This window comes from Festucalex cinctus, chromosome 8, assembly GCF_051991245.1.
Source record: "Festucalex cinctus isolate MCC-2025b chromosome 8, RoL_Fcin_1.0, whole genome shotgun sequence".
NCBI classification, from domain to species: Eukaryota; Metazoa; Chordata; class Actinopteri; order Syngnathiformes; family Syngnathidae; genus Festucalex; species Festucalex cinctus.
In genome coordinates this window covers 16,819,872-16,832,918 of record NC_135418.1, presented here as the reverse complement: position 1 = coordinate 16,832,918, position 13,047 = coordinate 16,819,872, and the positions used below count along the sequence as shown (strand labels likewise).

Here is a 13,047-nt window from a genome sequence, read left to right as displayed (position 1 = left end):
TGTGTACCACACAAACAAAACTGTTTCACATAAACTATATACTTGAACTCCATATAATTGCCCTGTTTTGCTATAAACCTTTCACCCAATAAATTTAATAAAATAACATTGATTTTATGTATGTATGTATGTATGTATGTATGTATGTATGTATGTATGTATGTATGTATGTATGTATGTATGTACGTATTTATTTATTTATTTATTTATTGAATTAATTAATTGATGAAAAATACCTATAAAATGAACATGTGAGGATTTCCTCTCCTCAGATCTGACTCTAACTTTCCTGGAAGAAGGTTTGTGTCCTGCACTTTTCCAATGAGATTATGACTAAAGAAAATCAATATAAGATTTAATTAAATAGTTGTTGATATCCTTGTCCAAATGTGAACTTTGATATTTTATTGTAGAAATATAACATTCGGTGCCAAAAGTGGAATCCAAAAAGTTATGTGGTGCAATCAAAATGCAGTGCAACATCAGCTACATGTGTTTTATGGACTTCAGGGAAGTCCATGATACCAGGATGTTCAGGACCTCTGACAGGAGAAGATAGGGGAGACAGCATGACAGGAGAGAGCGCTTACATTTTGCCTTCTAGTGGAAGACGAAAATCATATTTTAAACCAGGCCCGGTAGTGAGGTTATAAACATTGTGCAAATTGTAAACATTGTGCAATGCTCATAATGTGCATACATACGTCGAACAAAACTATTTTCGCAGTCAGATATCCGGCTAATTAACTCTGACAAAATAAATAAATAAATAAATAAATAAATACATAAATAAATAAATACATAAATAAAGTGACTTTAAATTAACTTCTCCGGAAGTCACGTAAGTAATATTTAAACAGGACACCCGTTTGCTCGTGAGATATTTTATTCTGACAGACTTCACTTCGGTGCAAAGTTTTCTTTCCGGTTCAAGAACGTTTCCGGTTCACCATTGTGAATTGACTTGCGTGTTTTGGACTTGTCTGGTTGGAACGCAGGCCTGGATCGGATCTTATCAAGCTAGTAATTTAGGGCGTAAAAAGAAAGTCCTTGAATTACTATGGCGAGTCATCTTTTTCTGCATCAATGACCAGGTTTGTCCCATTTTTTCTGTTGTTTTTATTGATTAAGGGGTTTCGTTTTTTCTTATATTGAATAGCCACTATAAATAGTCGCAATATTCCGTATTGTTGTACAGCTTAACCAGGGTGGGACGTACGTGCTGAACTAAGTTGTACTGAAAGTCACATAGTCGCATTTTATTATTGCGTATGTATTGTATGGAGTTATATTTAGTGTGTGTTCGTAGCAATGGCTAACTGTTGAACGCGTTGTAATTACCATTCGTCTTGCTAGCTTTATTTTTCTCCGCGTAACCATTTTATTTCGTTTGGCCGACGTAATTAGCATTTGTTGTTTTTATTAAACGGTTTTACAAGCTCGTAACTGTTTGAGCACGCTACCAACGACCATAAAATAGAGTCGGTAGATATTTGGCCGTGACCGGCAACTTTCCTGCAAGCGCTATTTTACCGTGAACGGCTCTGCTTGGTCAATCGCCTGACCAAGTCATGCATTTGGTGTTGTTGCTGCTTCACCCCCTTCTGTGTATTTTTACTAAGTTTCATCTTGTTTTCTAGTGATTATATCGGCATTACCAGCCTAAACATAATCCTCAGCGCATATACGTATGGTTGTTGTCAAGAAATTGTAGTAAACAGCCAAAGACAACAACAACAACAGCAAAATGTACAGATGCTTTTAGCCAAAAGGTCTGACACATGACCATTGAAAGGTGAACAAGGTCTGTCAAATGAACCACTTATTTTCCTCTCAATGCCACAAAGATAGATAGCATTTCTTATCATGTTTGTTGAGATTTACAATTGCGTTGGAAGAGAATGCGTGTGAGGTTTCTATTTGACGCATGTTTTTTTCTTCTTCAGATATTGAAAATGAAACACCGTGGGTGGCACGTCTGCTAACAGCTAAACACTTCCATTGGATTTGCACTTGGAGTACACAATGGGCAGCCACTTCCGAAGCTACATCTGGGACCCTGTTCTCATTGTATTTCAAATTGTGTTGATGCAGTGCATCTACTACAGCTTTCTCGGCTTGTGGCTGGTAGGAGTGGACAGTCTGGTGCCAACACACGGCTCACTAAACCAAATTTTCAGCTATGAAGTGAGTGGGCTCTGTTTTAACCAGTTATTTTTTTATTTATTTGTTTTTCTCTGTTTGTACGCCTGGTGACACTGTTTTTATATCTTTGATCTTTGTCAGATCCTTGGTTTTTCATCACTGCTGGGCAGGCTGTCAATGATGGCGTTCGTTTTGAACTCTCTTACCTGGTGAGGCTTTTTTTTTTTTTTTTTTCTTAAACAAATATACAAATTAATCTAATTTTGTTTTATACCATTACAGTAGATTCTAAATACATATACAACTGTAATTTAAAGCATGAATGTGACTTATCCTGATTTTTTTTGTTTTTTTTGTTTTGTTTTTTTTGTAAAACGGGACTGAGTGATGCACTTGGGCCCCAGCAGAGTTTCCCATCCCCCATTATAAAACAACAAAAGTTTTTTTTTTTTTTTTTTTTTTTTTTTTTTTTTTTTGTAAAGCCAAACCAATCATCAGAACTGAATCTCATTGATTATACATTTTGCTTTCTGAAGAAACAACTATTACTATGTTGCAAATCCTTTGTGGTCATGATTACAGGCAGAAAAATTTGAATTGTATCCGTATCCCAATATTTATGGACTGGACTGTAATCATCAAAACATAATACAACCCCTAACAAAAGGTATGGAATCACCAGTCGTGGACGAGCACTTACTCGGACGTTTTATTCTGTAGATCAAACTCGGATAAAAAAAGCATGAAATAGTCGTACGGTCATTCCAAAGTGCAACATCTTGGCTTTCAGAAACACTAAAAGAAATTAAGAAAAAATATTGTGCTGGTCAGTAAAGGATACTTTTATAGAGTAAGTGCAGGGAAATAAATATGGAATCACTCCAATCTGAGGAAAAAAATATGGAATCATGAAAAACGTGAAAAAACAATCAAAACACATCACTAGTATTGGGTTGCACCACCTCTGGCTTTTATGACAGCTTGCAGTCTCTGAGGCATGGACTTGATGAGTGACAAACAGTATTCTTCATCAATCTGGTGCCAACTCTCTTTGATTGCAGTTGCCAGATCATCTTTGCAGGTCGGAGCCTTGCTGTGGACCTTTTTTTTTTTTTTTAATTTCCACCACAGGTTTTCAATTGGGTGAGATCTGGGCTATTTGCAGGCCATAACGTTGACTGGATGCGTCTTTCTCCAAGGAATGCTTTCACAGTTTTTGCTCTGTGGCATGATGCATTGTCATCTTGGAAAATGTTTTCATCATCCCCAACCATTTTTTCAATTGAAGGGATAAGAAACCTGTCCAAAATGCCAATGTAAACTTGTGCATTTATTGAAGATTTAACCACAGCCATCTCCCCAGTGCCTTTGTCTGACATGCAGCCCCATATCATCAAGGACTGTGGGAATTTGGATGTTTTCTTTAGGCAGTCCGCTTTGTAAATCTCACTGGAACGGCACCAAACAAAAGTTCCAGCGTCATCACCTTGTCCAATGCAGATTTGTGACTCATCACTGAAGATAACCTTCATCCAGTCATCCACAGTCCATGATTGCCTCTCCAGGGCGAAGACTGGAGTCATTGCAGTCTTGTTCTTTTTTGTTTAAGCATCAATGATGGTTTCCTTTTAGCTTTCCTGTATGTAAATCCCATTTCCTTTAAGCCATTTTGCACAGTTCTGTCTCATACATTGACTCCCGCTTCCTCCCATTTCTTCTTCATTTGTCTTGTTGTGCATTTTCCGTTTTCAAGACACATGGCCTTTTGTTGTTTGTCTTGACGCTTAGATGTCTTCCTTGCTCCACCAGTACGCTTGACTTTGTACTTGGTCCAGATCTTTTGATACAGCTGACTGTGAACAGCCCACATCTTTGGCAACCATACGTGTAGAGTTAACTTCTTCAAGAAGTTTGATAATCTTGTCTTCGGTCTCGAGAGACATCTCCCTTGTTGGAGCCAGGACTCTTGCCAATCCACTTGGTCCAGCAGCCCTCCAAGGTGTGATAACTGCACTGTTTTTGACTGCTGACTAACGAGCAGATGTAATTTGAGATAGGTGCCCAATTAAGGAAAGGAAGTTGACTGGGTGTGTCCTTATTTTCTGCTCAAAATGGCGTGATTCCATATTTATTTTCCTCAGAATGGAGTGATTCCATATTTATTTCCCTGCAGTTGCTCTATAAAAGTAACATTTACTGACCAGCACAATGTTTTTTTCTTCTATTCTTTTAGTGTTTCTGAAATCCAAGATGTTGCACTTTGGAATGAGCTTAAGACTGTTTCCTGCTTTTTATCTGAGTTTGATCTACAGAATAAAACGTCTGAGTGAGTGCTTGTCCAAGAGTGGTGATTCCATACTTTTTGCTAGGGGTTGTAAATATGGCACTTTCTTTGTTTTTGTATGTTCCTTGTGAATTAATAATGAACGAATCTTTGCTGCAGCGCTCTGGGCTTGTGGTTCTTCATCCGCCGAGGAAAGCAGTGCCTGGACTTCACCGTCACGGTGCACTTTTTCCATCTGATCAGCTGTTGGATCTATAATTCCCGCTTTCCCTCCACGCTGTCCTGGTGGCTGGTCAATTTGGCCTGCATGGCGTTGATGGCGGTAATCGGAGAGTACTTGTGCATGCGGACTGAGCTTAGGGCCATCCCGGTCAATTCTGGACCCAAGTCTAACCTCTAATTGTTTTCTTGGCACACTGGCTGAAAACGGGATAGTTTGAGAAGAACTCGTCTCACAGGAGGATAATCGTCCTCTGCTTAAAGAACGTGAACTTGGCACATACATTGGACTGATCTTTGTATTTCTGCTCTACATTAGATGGCCTATTTATTATTGACTTTGCATTAAACGACGGACACTTTTTTCAGTGCAGCCAATTAAGACACACTTAAATGCTTGTCATAGGTTGCTGCATCTCCTATGTGAACTTAATGTGAACTGCTACATTTTATTTTGTGGTTATTTGTCTTTTTTTGTCTGTTCTCAGAGGGAAAAAAACAGTGTAAATGTACTTTCAGTTAAAATTTTGTATGAAAGCAAACTACATTTATTTTTCTCTCAAAACATGCTAGGTAGCAGATAATTCAATGTACAAAGCGTGCTGTATTTATAAAAATAAAAAAATCTATAATTGAACTTCAATGCACGAGGAAAGGGTTCCACTTTTAGTCTTGCTCTTACCCCCATGGTCAAGGTCAAATTGAAAAAAAAAAAAAAAAAAACTTTTTACCAAAACTGTTTAGCATTTTACACAACAAGCGTTTGTTTCCATCCACCCTTGTCATAATATATTATGTCAACATGATGGCCTCTTTGGGAAGGCTTTGTCAGCTACCAGCTGTGCCCTGACAGCACAATGTCTCTGTTCCAGAATATGCTTGTCACGCTTTGAGGAGCTGCAACGTGGGAAATATCGTTTTATGTTGAGGCACAAATAGTTCAGGAACAGTTTTAGCAGTTTTATTTTGAGCTTTTAAAACCCTGTCTGAATGAATTATTAAGTTGTTCTGTGCTAAGTGGTTTGATGGTACAGCTTTCAATCTTTTTTTTCCCCCCCAGTTTAGGTTAAAGCTGTAATTTAAGTCATAAAGTTATAAGAATAAAGAGATATTATTGTAAGCATAAGTGTCTTATCAATTTTAAGATGTGGGCTGTTGGAGTTTTTTTTTTGTTTTTTTTTTCCCCATTCCATAAAAAGTGAGAAATATTTTGGAAATTGCCATCATAATTAGACTTTATACATTGCTGCCATGATATTATTTCATACAACTATGGTCAACATCTATTTTATTTTATTTTTCTTAAAATAACCAATACCGCCGTACATCTTAATATAACATCATCCTGGTTTGTTATTTAAATACAAAACAGCTGAGACATGGACCTAGATTTAAAGAGATTTTTTTTTTTTTATGTCTGTTTTTAATAAAACACTACCAATTCACAATGGCTGAAGGAATGTGATTCTTAGTCAGGAAAGGTTGGAAGATAATTGGTGTCCGTATCGGATGCCAGAGTCTTCAAATGAGTGGTGAAGTGCAACTGTGCTTTCGCTCCTCTGAAGAGGTTCCACCTCAGGCCATGATCCTTCATTTTCTCCCACACTGCTTCTCCACTGAACGTGTCCAGGTGGAAAGAAGCAGATGGGAGCGCACGGACGGGTGGAAATGTGCTTGTTATGGTCCTCATTACCAACACTTTGCTGCAGGGAAGGCTGAAAACAGAAAATCTGTTGTAAATGAGTCATATAAAAAACGTCTCCACTCTATCTTGACCCATTTCCTTGCGCATTGATTCACTCCGATACTGTTCCATCACTTTTGCTTTCCATCATTATTCCTCTTAACATAAAAGACTTGAGCTGTTTTGCAGTGCTGGTGCTTTATTACAAACACATGACTTTGCCAAATATTGCTTGTATCCTATACAGTCTCGTAAATAGTGTGCTTTTCTAGTAGCAAACAAAAACAGATATTGAACTTGGTTTTACATTCAGAGGTTTGCCCTAAATTCAAATCATTTTTATGACAAAAATGTTCATACGCTCTTGAAATACACATGGAGGGATACGAGTCCTCTCTGAAAAGTGACCTTACATATTGCTCATGCTTGAGGATTTCTCACTATTGCATACACACAATGGATGACATCATGCTAGCACCTGCGCAACATTAGAGAATAAATAGAAACAACCAGTAGGATCATGCCGATAGAGGAGAAGGGAGGATGCAGGGTGGGTGATGGATGTGAGAAAAGGTGCCGATGTGCTGCGGGGTTCGTTTTTTATTTTTTTATCTTCATGCACTGAGCAGTATACTTTTGTCTGAGGTCAAATCATCACATTCGCCATTGATCTGAAGCACCGTCACAAATCTGTCATGCAGTTCTATGATGAGAGAGGTAACAGGAAAAAGATGAAGATCAACTGTCGGTATATAGAGCATGTTGACATTAAAAATAGATAGCGCTTCTCATTACATTAGTTAATTGATGAGACTATTTGTTGGTGTCAGTGGATCAATAAATGCAAATGTCCTAATTAAAACAGCGCCCGTGGTAGTTTATTGACCAGATGTGTCAAATAGTTTGGGTTGAGGCGTAGAAACAAATATACTACCACACTATAATAAATATCCATGAAAATTAGATGCTGTGTACAACATAATGTAAATGAGTGTGTTAAACATCTCAAATAGAAATGTAATATTTTATTGGTTTGGTCCTATTTTAACTTCTATACCTAATTTATTGAAAGTACTATAAAAATTGCATTTTGAAAATACTTTTCCATTACAAAAGCAGCTGCTATTGCTTTGAGTCTTACATATTTAATTCAACTTGGCCATGTAAACACATAGAGAGCAAATACACCTAAAACTAATAAACATGCACAAAATCAAACACCTTTTTTTTTGGGGGGGGGGGGGGGGGACATTTTCAGAAGGGATCATGGAACTTCGCTCACAATGGATTGTTGTGTTGTGAAAAAGAGTTTAGTAAAAATCCAGATTGTCATGAATAAATTGTACTGTACTTTAAAACAAGGGTGCCCACTTGCTATTTATTTCAACATTGGTAGATGCCCCTTTTGCATCAAATAATTCTTTCAGAATATGTGTTTCACTTTAACATGTCCTATATGGCACTGAATCAAAAATATTAATGTGATACTGAACTAAATTGTATGAGTGATTATAGCTTTGTGCTAAATAAGGGAGAAGAAAAGATGGTTAGCTTAGCTTAGCAAAAAGAAGTAGGCAGGAATAGCAAATCCTTTAAGCTTCTCTACTTCACTTGTGTTAATAATATCTTAGTATTAAACTTAGCATTTTTATATCGTTAAAGAAAGTTATAAAATTATGTTGCGTTTACTACAGGTGGTGAGCCGTCAGCACCAGCAAGGCCTTCTCTGCAGGCCTAACACTATCAGAAGCATTAACAACCTAAATTGTATTTGTTTCGTGAAGTTTTATGAATGTATTCCCAACAGTCTATTCTCTTCATTTCCTCACATTTTTTTTTCCTGGCTGAAACTCTCCTAGTATTGTATATGGATGTTAGATTCCCCCCACCGTCCAAAATCAGATTTCTGCCTCTGCGTGCTGTCATATCAATCTAATTTGTCCAGCACTTTCAGAATCAATGCTGCTGGCTAAAGCAATATAAACTATACTAGCGAGCTGGCCCACGAAAATATTTAATAATCAGCATGTCTGGTGAGTGTGATGTATTGTATTAAACTTTTGTTAGTGTTTTTGTTATGGTCTATGTTGTTTTGATTAAATCCAGTTTTGCTTTGTCATGGTTTTTATTGTGAGGGTTTTTTCACGTCTTGCTGTTAGGTTTTTGTTTCCACCGGTTCTCGTCAGCCCCCCTTGTGTCAAGCAATTAGCTGCCTCAGCCACTCGTGTCTTGCCAAGGTGCACCTCATTGTCTTGTCAATTTGCTTGTATTTAGCGTAATTTCTCGATTGTAAGTGGTGCTATTCTGGGAGAGCTAACGGCAGGAGCTAGCAGCTAGCAACAGCTAGTTTCCATAGTGACGCAAAGTAGCGAGGACAGGGGGATTTCGTCAATTTTGTATTTTTGATTATTCAAAGTGCCTGGTTCGCTTTTTTTCTTTAGAAAAGAAATTTTGTGAAGATGTGGGTGCTCTTATTGCTTTTTAGTACTGTATAGTTAGTGGTGGTTTGCGTAATTGTGATGTGATAGTGGTGGTATTAAGAGGTGGATTAAGCAGGGTAAGGCCGCACTGAAGGTTCAGGTAAAAAATGCACGGGCAGCCACTAATAGGAACCATACGCGCAAAGCTAAGCTAGCTAACAGTTGGCAGTAGCATCATATTGAGCATACGGAACAAGAGGAAGCTATTGCTAAATTTTGAACCCTTTCTTTGAACTATATTGATCAAACTTGACAGCATATATGGTGCCCTCAAAACAAATACATTAAAGCATTGCTTTAAAAACCACGTCATTGGTGGGACCGCTAAACCTTTTGACAATTTGATGGTGTGATTTCCAAGTTTGTTTGACTAACTACAGATATAGTGTCAAAATAATCCTTGTTGTTGTGTTCCTTGGCTTTAGGTTGTGCTTGGGAAGACTGAGCCTGGTGGAACCTAAGACTGGCCTCAATCTTCCCATATCATCTCCTTCCGCCCCCGCTTCAGAAGCCGCCTTTACATGAAGGACCATCTGGGCCCGGTGGTGAGCAACATGGCCGTGAGCGGCAGGGTCAGCGCCGCAACAGGTGAACTCATGCTTGGAGATGAGCTGGGGCTACACAGGTCAAACAAGCTTCCCTGGAAGCGCATCTTTCTGGAGTCCTGCCTGAGAGTCTCCCAGATGGAACTGACCTCCTGCTGGCAGTCGGACAACGCCGTCAGGGCACACGTGTGGAAAGCTTCCCAGTGGCTGCGGCAAACAAAGAATCATCAGATCAGCGCTGCCAATCACCTGCCATATTACTCAGAATTCATCCCTGCTGGCTGTCGCGGATTCATTTATTTGCCAATAATCCATCACCGCGATGGATACAGTGGCTCGCAGTAAGTCAAATTGAGCTTTAACTACCATGGCAACCGCTTCCGAGAGGGAAACAATATCACACATGATATTGCGAGAGGAAATTCTTCAACAGAAGGCTCGGGTGTAAATCGGTGTCTATGCCGGGGTGGTGGAGTGCAATAACAATGACAAAACAGTCCCCGGAATTTCATTACCACTGCAGCAAAGTCATAAATTATTTAGATGAGTGGCTCAGTGTCTCAGCACCATTCAAATCTGTCTTCATCCTCTTGGATGATGGACTGTGCTCTTTGCTTTTGTCACGAGATGCACAGCCTCCCTGCAGATGCGTTATTCTGATCAGTCATGAATCATACTCAGAGAAATTAAATGTACACACTCTCCAGCATAGGAGGTGTATCAAGGATTCTCTCTTTCCAAACATAATCATTCTCAGTTTGTAAAGCTTGTTGTCATTTAAAAAAAATCTTTATAATGGGGGTTGTAGTTCAATTTTTGAACCTCTTCAATGCACCTAAAAAATGCGAACAAAAATAATACATCTCGGTATAATGCTGTGCAGTTCTACACCTTGTTAGATTAGAAATTGGATTTACAATTCCTCCATTCTCATGTCAGGAATGTCTATATGTCGTCACCTGCACACGGCCGCCACTCCACTCTCACTGGTCACGTTTTCCTGATAGTTGTCCATGCTCTTCCCCAGTTCCAGGACACAGTCCGAGAAGTCCTTGTAAATGTTCTCACAATTCACATCGGACGAATCCACCAGCACGGAGATGGACAGGAACACTGAAATGCACATGTAGGCAACATCTTGTTACCACAGAGAGCCTGAGCATTAAAGCAATGAACAAGCTCGCAGTCCAGTGGGATGTCTTGGCAGTTGTACAATTATGAATTTGACCATAAATCAACCTGCTCTAAAGTCACAAATAATGTGCTTTTTCTGTTACTTTTTGTGAGGGTGCAGTGAAGACAAAGAGGAAAAGACTAATTGAACTAAGTGCGATTTGAGAAAGTAATACGCAAATATCTGGATACTCAGTAGCCGACCCCTATAAGCAACATCTGTCAGTAGGAGCACATTTTGACTTTTGACTATTTACAAGAAAGTACAGTAGTAAGTGGTTAGCACTTCTGCCTTACAGTTGAGAGGTTCTGGGTTCGAACCTCAGCTCAGGCCTTCCCGTGCAGATTTGGTATGCTTCCCCCCTTTGTTTTAATTTCTCAAGGTACTTTGGTCTCCTCCACAAACATGCATGCTAGGTTAAATAAAGAATCAAGTCTACTTGAATGGTCCACATATATGTGAATGTTAGTTTGAATGGCTGTTGTTGTTTTTTTATAACTACACACCAAAGTCAACTGCGATAGGCTCCAGTTCACTCATGACCCTAATTAGCACAAATGCTATAGGACGGCTCCATTTAAAGTCTTCATAAAAGTGAAAAGAAATATGTCTTCTAAATATGACACACCACTGAGAACTGTTGTTCACAATCTTAAATATGAATGATTGAAAACTGGAGTTAATCTTTTGCGAAGCCTTGTACATTCTGATTAGACGAGGCACTAGCCACCGGCTAGCTCATGAGCTAACAGGCTTCCTAGGTTCATCTTGGCCGGCGGCATACTATAATAAAGTAAAGTAATCACCCCTCCAATGCGGATGTTTTGTTCCAGACCACCCATATAATAAGTGAAAATACCCTAAAAACAAACAAACAAACAAATGCCCTATTTAAATAATTCCTAAGAATGTTTTATAGTATTTACAGCACTTTTTTTTTTTTTTTTTAGGTCTTTAAACAAACTATTAAAAATAATACAAGCACTGTTTGAACACAGAACATTACGAGAGGGCAAAAGCAATGGAAAAGACAATTATTGTACATGCAGTGCTAGTGTACCACTTCCACATGTATGTGTTTACAGTAAACTAAGCTAATTTTTTTCCCCAACAAACTTAACTCATCATCTCACAATACTAAAAATCATTATCATAATTATAATCATCATCATCACTAATAATCATACATAATAAAGTGTACCTACAGCAGTCGATTCCTGTAGGCATAAAAAGCAGGATTGACAGGGAATTATAATGACTAACATTCAGCAAAAGCTACGCTGATGTGATTGGCGTGCGACCAGTCCGGGGTGTAACCCGCCTCTTTCTGAATGGCAGCTGCTATAGGGTCCGACTCGTTGACAACCCTGATGCGATATATGCACTGTAAGCAATCTGATTGATGTGAAATTGTCCATCCAACCATCCATTTTCTATGTAGCTCTTTGTCCTCTGTAGGGCAACGTGTGAGTATTGGAGCCAATTTCATTTTACTTTAGGTAGGAATTGTCGCCAGCCAATTGCACTTATCGACCAAATAACTAGCACTTTCATGCTGATGGGAAATTAAAACCAGAGAACCCCCCATGTAACATGTAAACTATGCAGCCAAAATTCGAACCCAGAACCTCAGAACTATTTTCGGCAGATGTATTGCACCACCATTACATTTTTCTGCTCATTTAGACAAGTGCTTGTTGAAATCCAAAAGTGTTTCAGTAAAAAAGGTTGGCTGACCTTATAATTCTTTCTTAATGTGATCCACATCATCACATGACACTTCAGATGATCCATACTGTACAGAAATCATAACTCAATCAGCCAGTTGGGCTTCTTCATTTTTTGCACTTCACCCTCACCCCCCCCCCCCCCCAAACTTGCCCTTAAGATGACATTTATAGAAAAAAGGCTAACTACAAAGAAGCAATAAGGCTCGTTTAGGAAAACTTGCAGGGACTGCCCATCTGGCTCTCTGTGTACTCTATCGACCTCATGTCTCATCTAACATCCCCATCAGGCGTGTAAAACACTGATGTCACACTTATGGCTGCACGCGGGGAGATAAAATAAGAAATCAAATTGACAGCACGGAGGTAGCTAGAGATGTCTTACCTAAGGCGAAGCCGAGGATCTCCCCGATCTTGGTCGACGTGAACAATCCCATGTCATCCCATTTCACTCCAAGCCAAGAGGCGATCGTGAATCGGATTACAAGAAAGGGCGCTCATGAAACTGGACAAATTAGCTGCCCATATTTTATATGAGTCGTGTATCAGTACAGAAAGAGTGGCAAAAAAAAGAAAAGAAACACTCGGTGGGTGTGTGCATGAAGCCCTTGCACGCTCTGGTCGAGATGACGTTGTCTTTCCCCTCTCATCGCCCCCCTCTCAGCGTCGGACAGCCCCCTCCCTCCCTCCCTCCCTCCTCCATCCTCGCCTCCTCCATCCCTCCCTGCCGATGCCAACCTTGATGCATCAAAAATTAAGCAGTCTGATTTATCTGCTTATCTCCATGCA

General features: G+C 39.3%; 2 protein-coding genes across 2 annotated transcripts; one reads left to right on the top strand and one right to left on the bottom strand.

Moving 5' to 3' along the window:
- The first annotated feature begins 909 nt into the window (after positions 1-909).
- sys1 (SYS1 golgi trafficking protein) lies at positions 910-6,096 on the top strand. The gene is made up of 4 exons (XM_077530480.1): positions 910-1,094; positions 1,947-2,187; positions 2,287-2,354; positions 4,589-6,096. Exons 2-4 carry the CDS (start codon positions 2,026-2,028, stop codon positions 4,827-4,829), a joined length of 471 nt encoding a protein of 156 aa, XP_077386606.1. The 5' UTR covers positions 910-1,094; positions 1,947-2,025; the 3' UTR covers positions 4,830-6,096.
- Positions 6,097-6,511: 415 nt separating this feature from the next.
- LOC144024294 (neuritin-like) lies at positions 6,512-12,891 on the bottom strand. The gene is made up of 3 exons (XM_077530481.1): positions 12,644-12,891; positions 10,317-10,470; positions 6,512-9,564 (listed from the first exon to the last, which is right to left on the bottom strand). Exons 1-3 carry the CDS (start codon positions 12,693-12,695, stop codon positions 9,330-9,332), a joined length of 441 nt encoding a protein of 146 aa, XP_077386607.1. The 5' UTR covers positions 12,696-12,891; the 3' UTR covers positions 6,512-9,329.
- Between the last annotated feature and the right edge of the window lie 156 nt (positions 12,892-13,047).

What these genes read in the sequence shown, in the direction of transcription:
- sys1 (XM_077530480.1), top strand. Translation starts at nt 2,026, where the DNA reads ATGGGCAGCCACTTCCGAAGCTACATCTGGGACCCTGTTCTCATTGTA. An exon ending in ACCAAATTTTCAGCTATGAA is followed by an intron (nt 2,188 to 2,286) that starts GTGAGTGGGCTC and finishes GATCTTTGTCAG; the next exon opens with ATCCTTGGTTTTTCATCACT. An exon ending in GTTTTGAACTCTCTTACCTG is followed by an intron (nt 2,355 to 4,588) that starts GTGAGGCTTTTT and finishes TCTTTGCTGCAG; the next exon opens with CGCTCTGGGCTTGTGGTTCT.
- LOC144024294 (XM_077530481.1), bottom strand. Translation starts at nt 12,695, where the DNA reads ATGGGATTGTTCACGTCGACCAAGATCGGGGAGATCCTCGGCTTCGCC. An exon ending in GATCCTCGGCTTCGCCTTAG is followed by an intron (nt 10,471 to 12,643) that starts GTAAGACATCTC and finishes TGTGCATTTCAG; the next exon opens with TGTTCCTGTCCATCTCCGTG. An exon ending in GGAGTGGCGGCCGTGTGCAG is followed by an intron (nt 9,565 to 10,316) that starts GTGACGACATAT and finishes TGTTTGCCGCAG; the next exon opens with CCACTGGGAAGCTTTCCACA.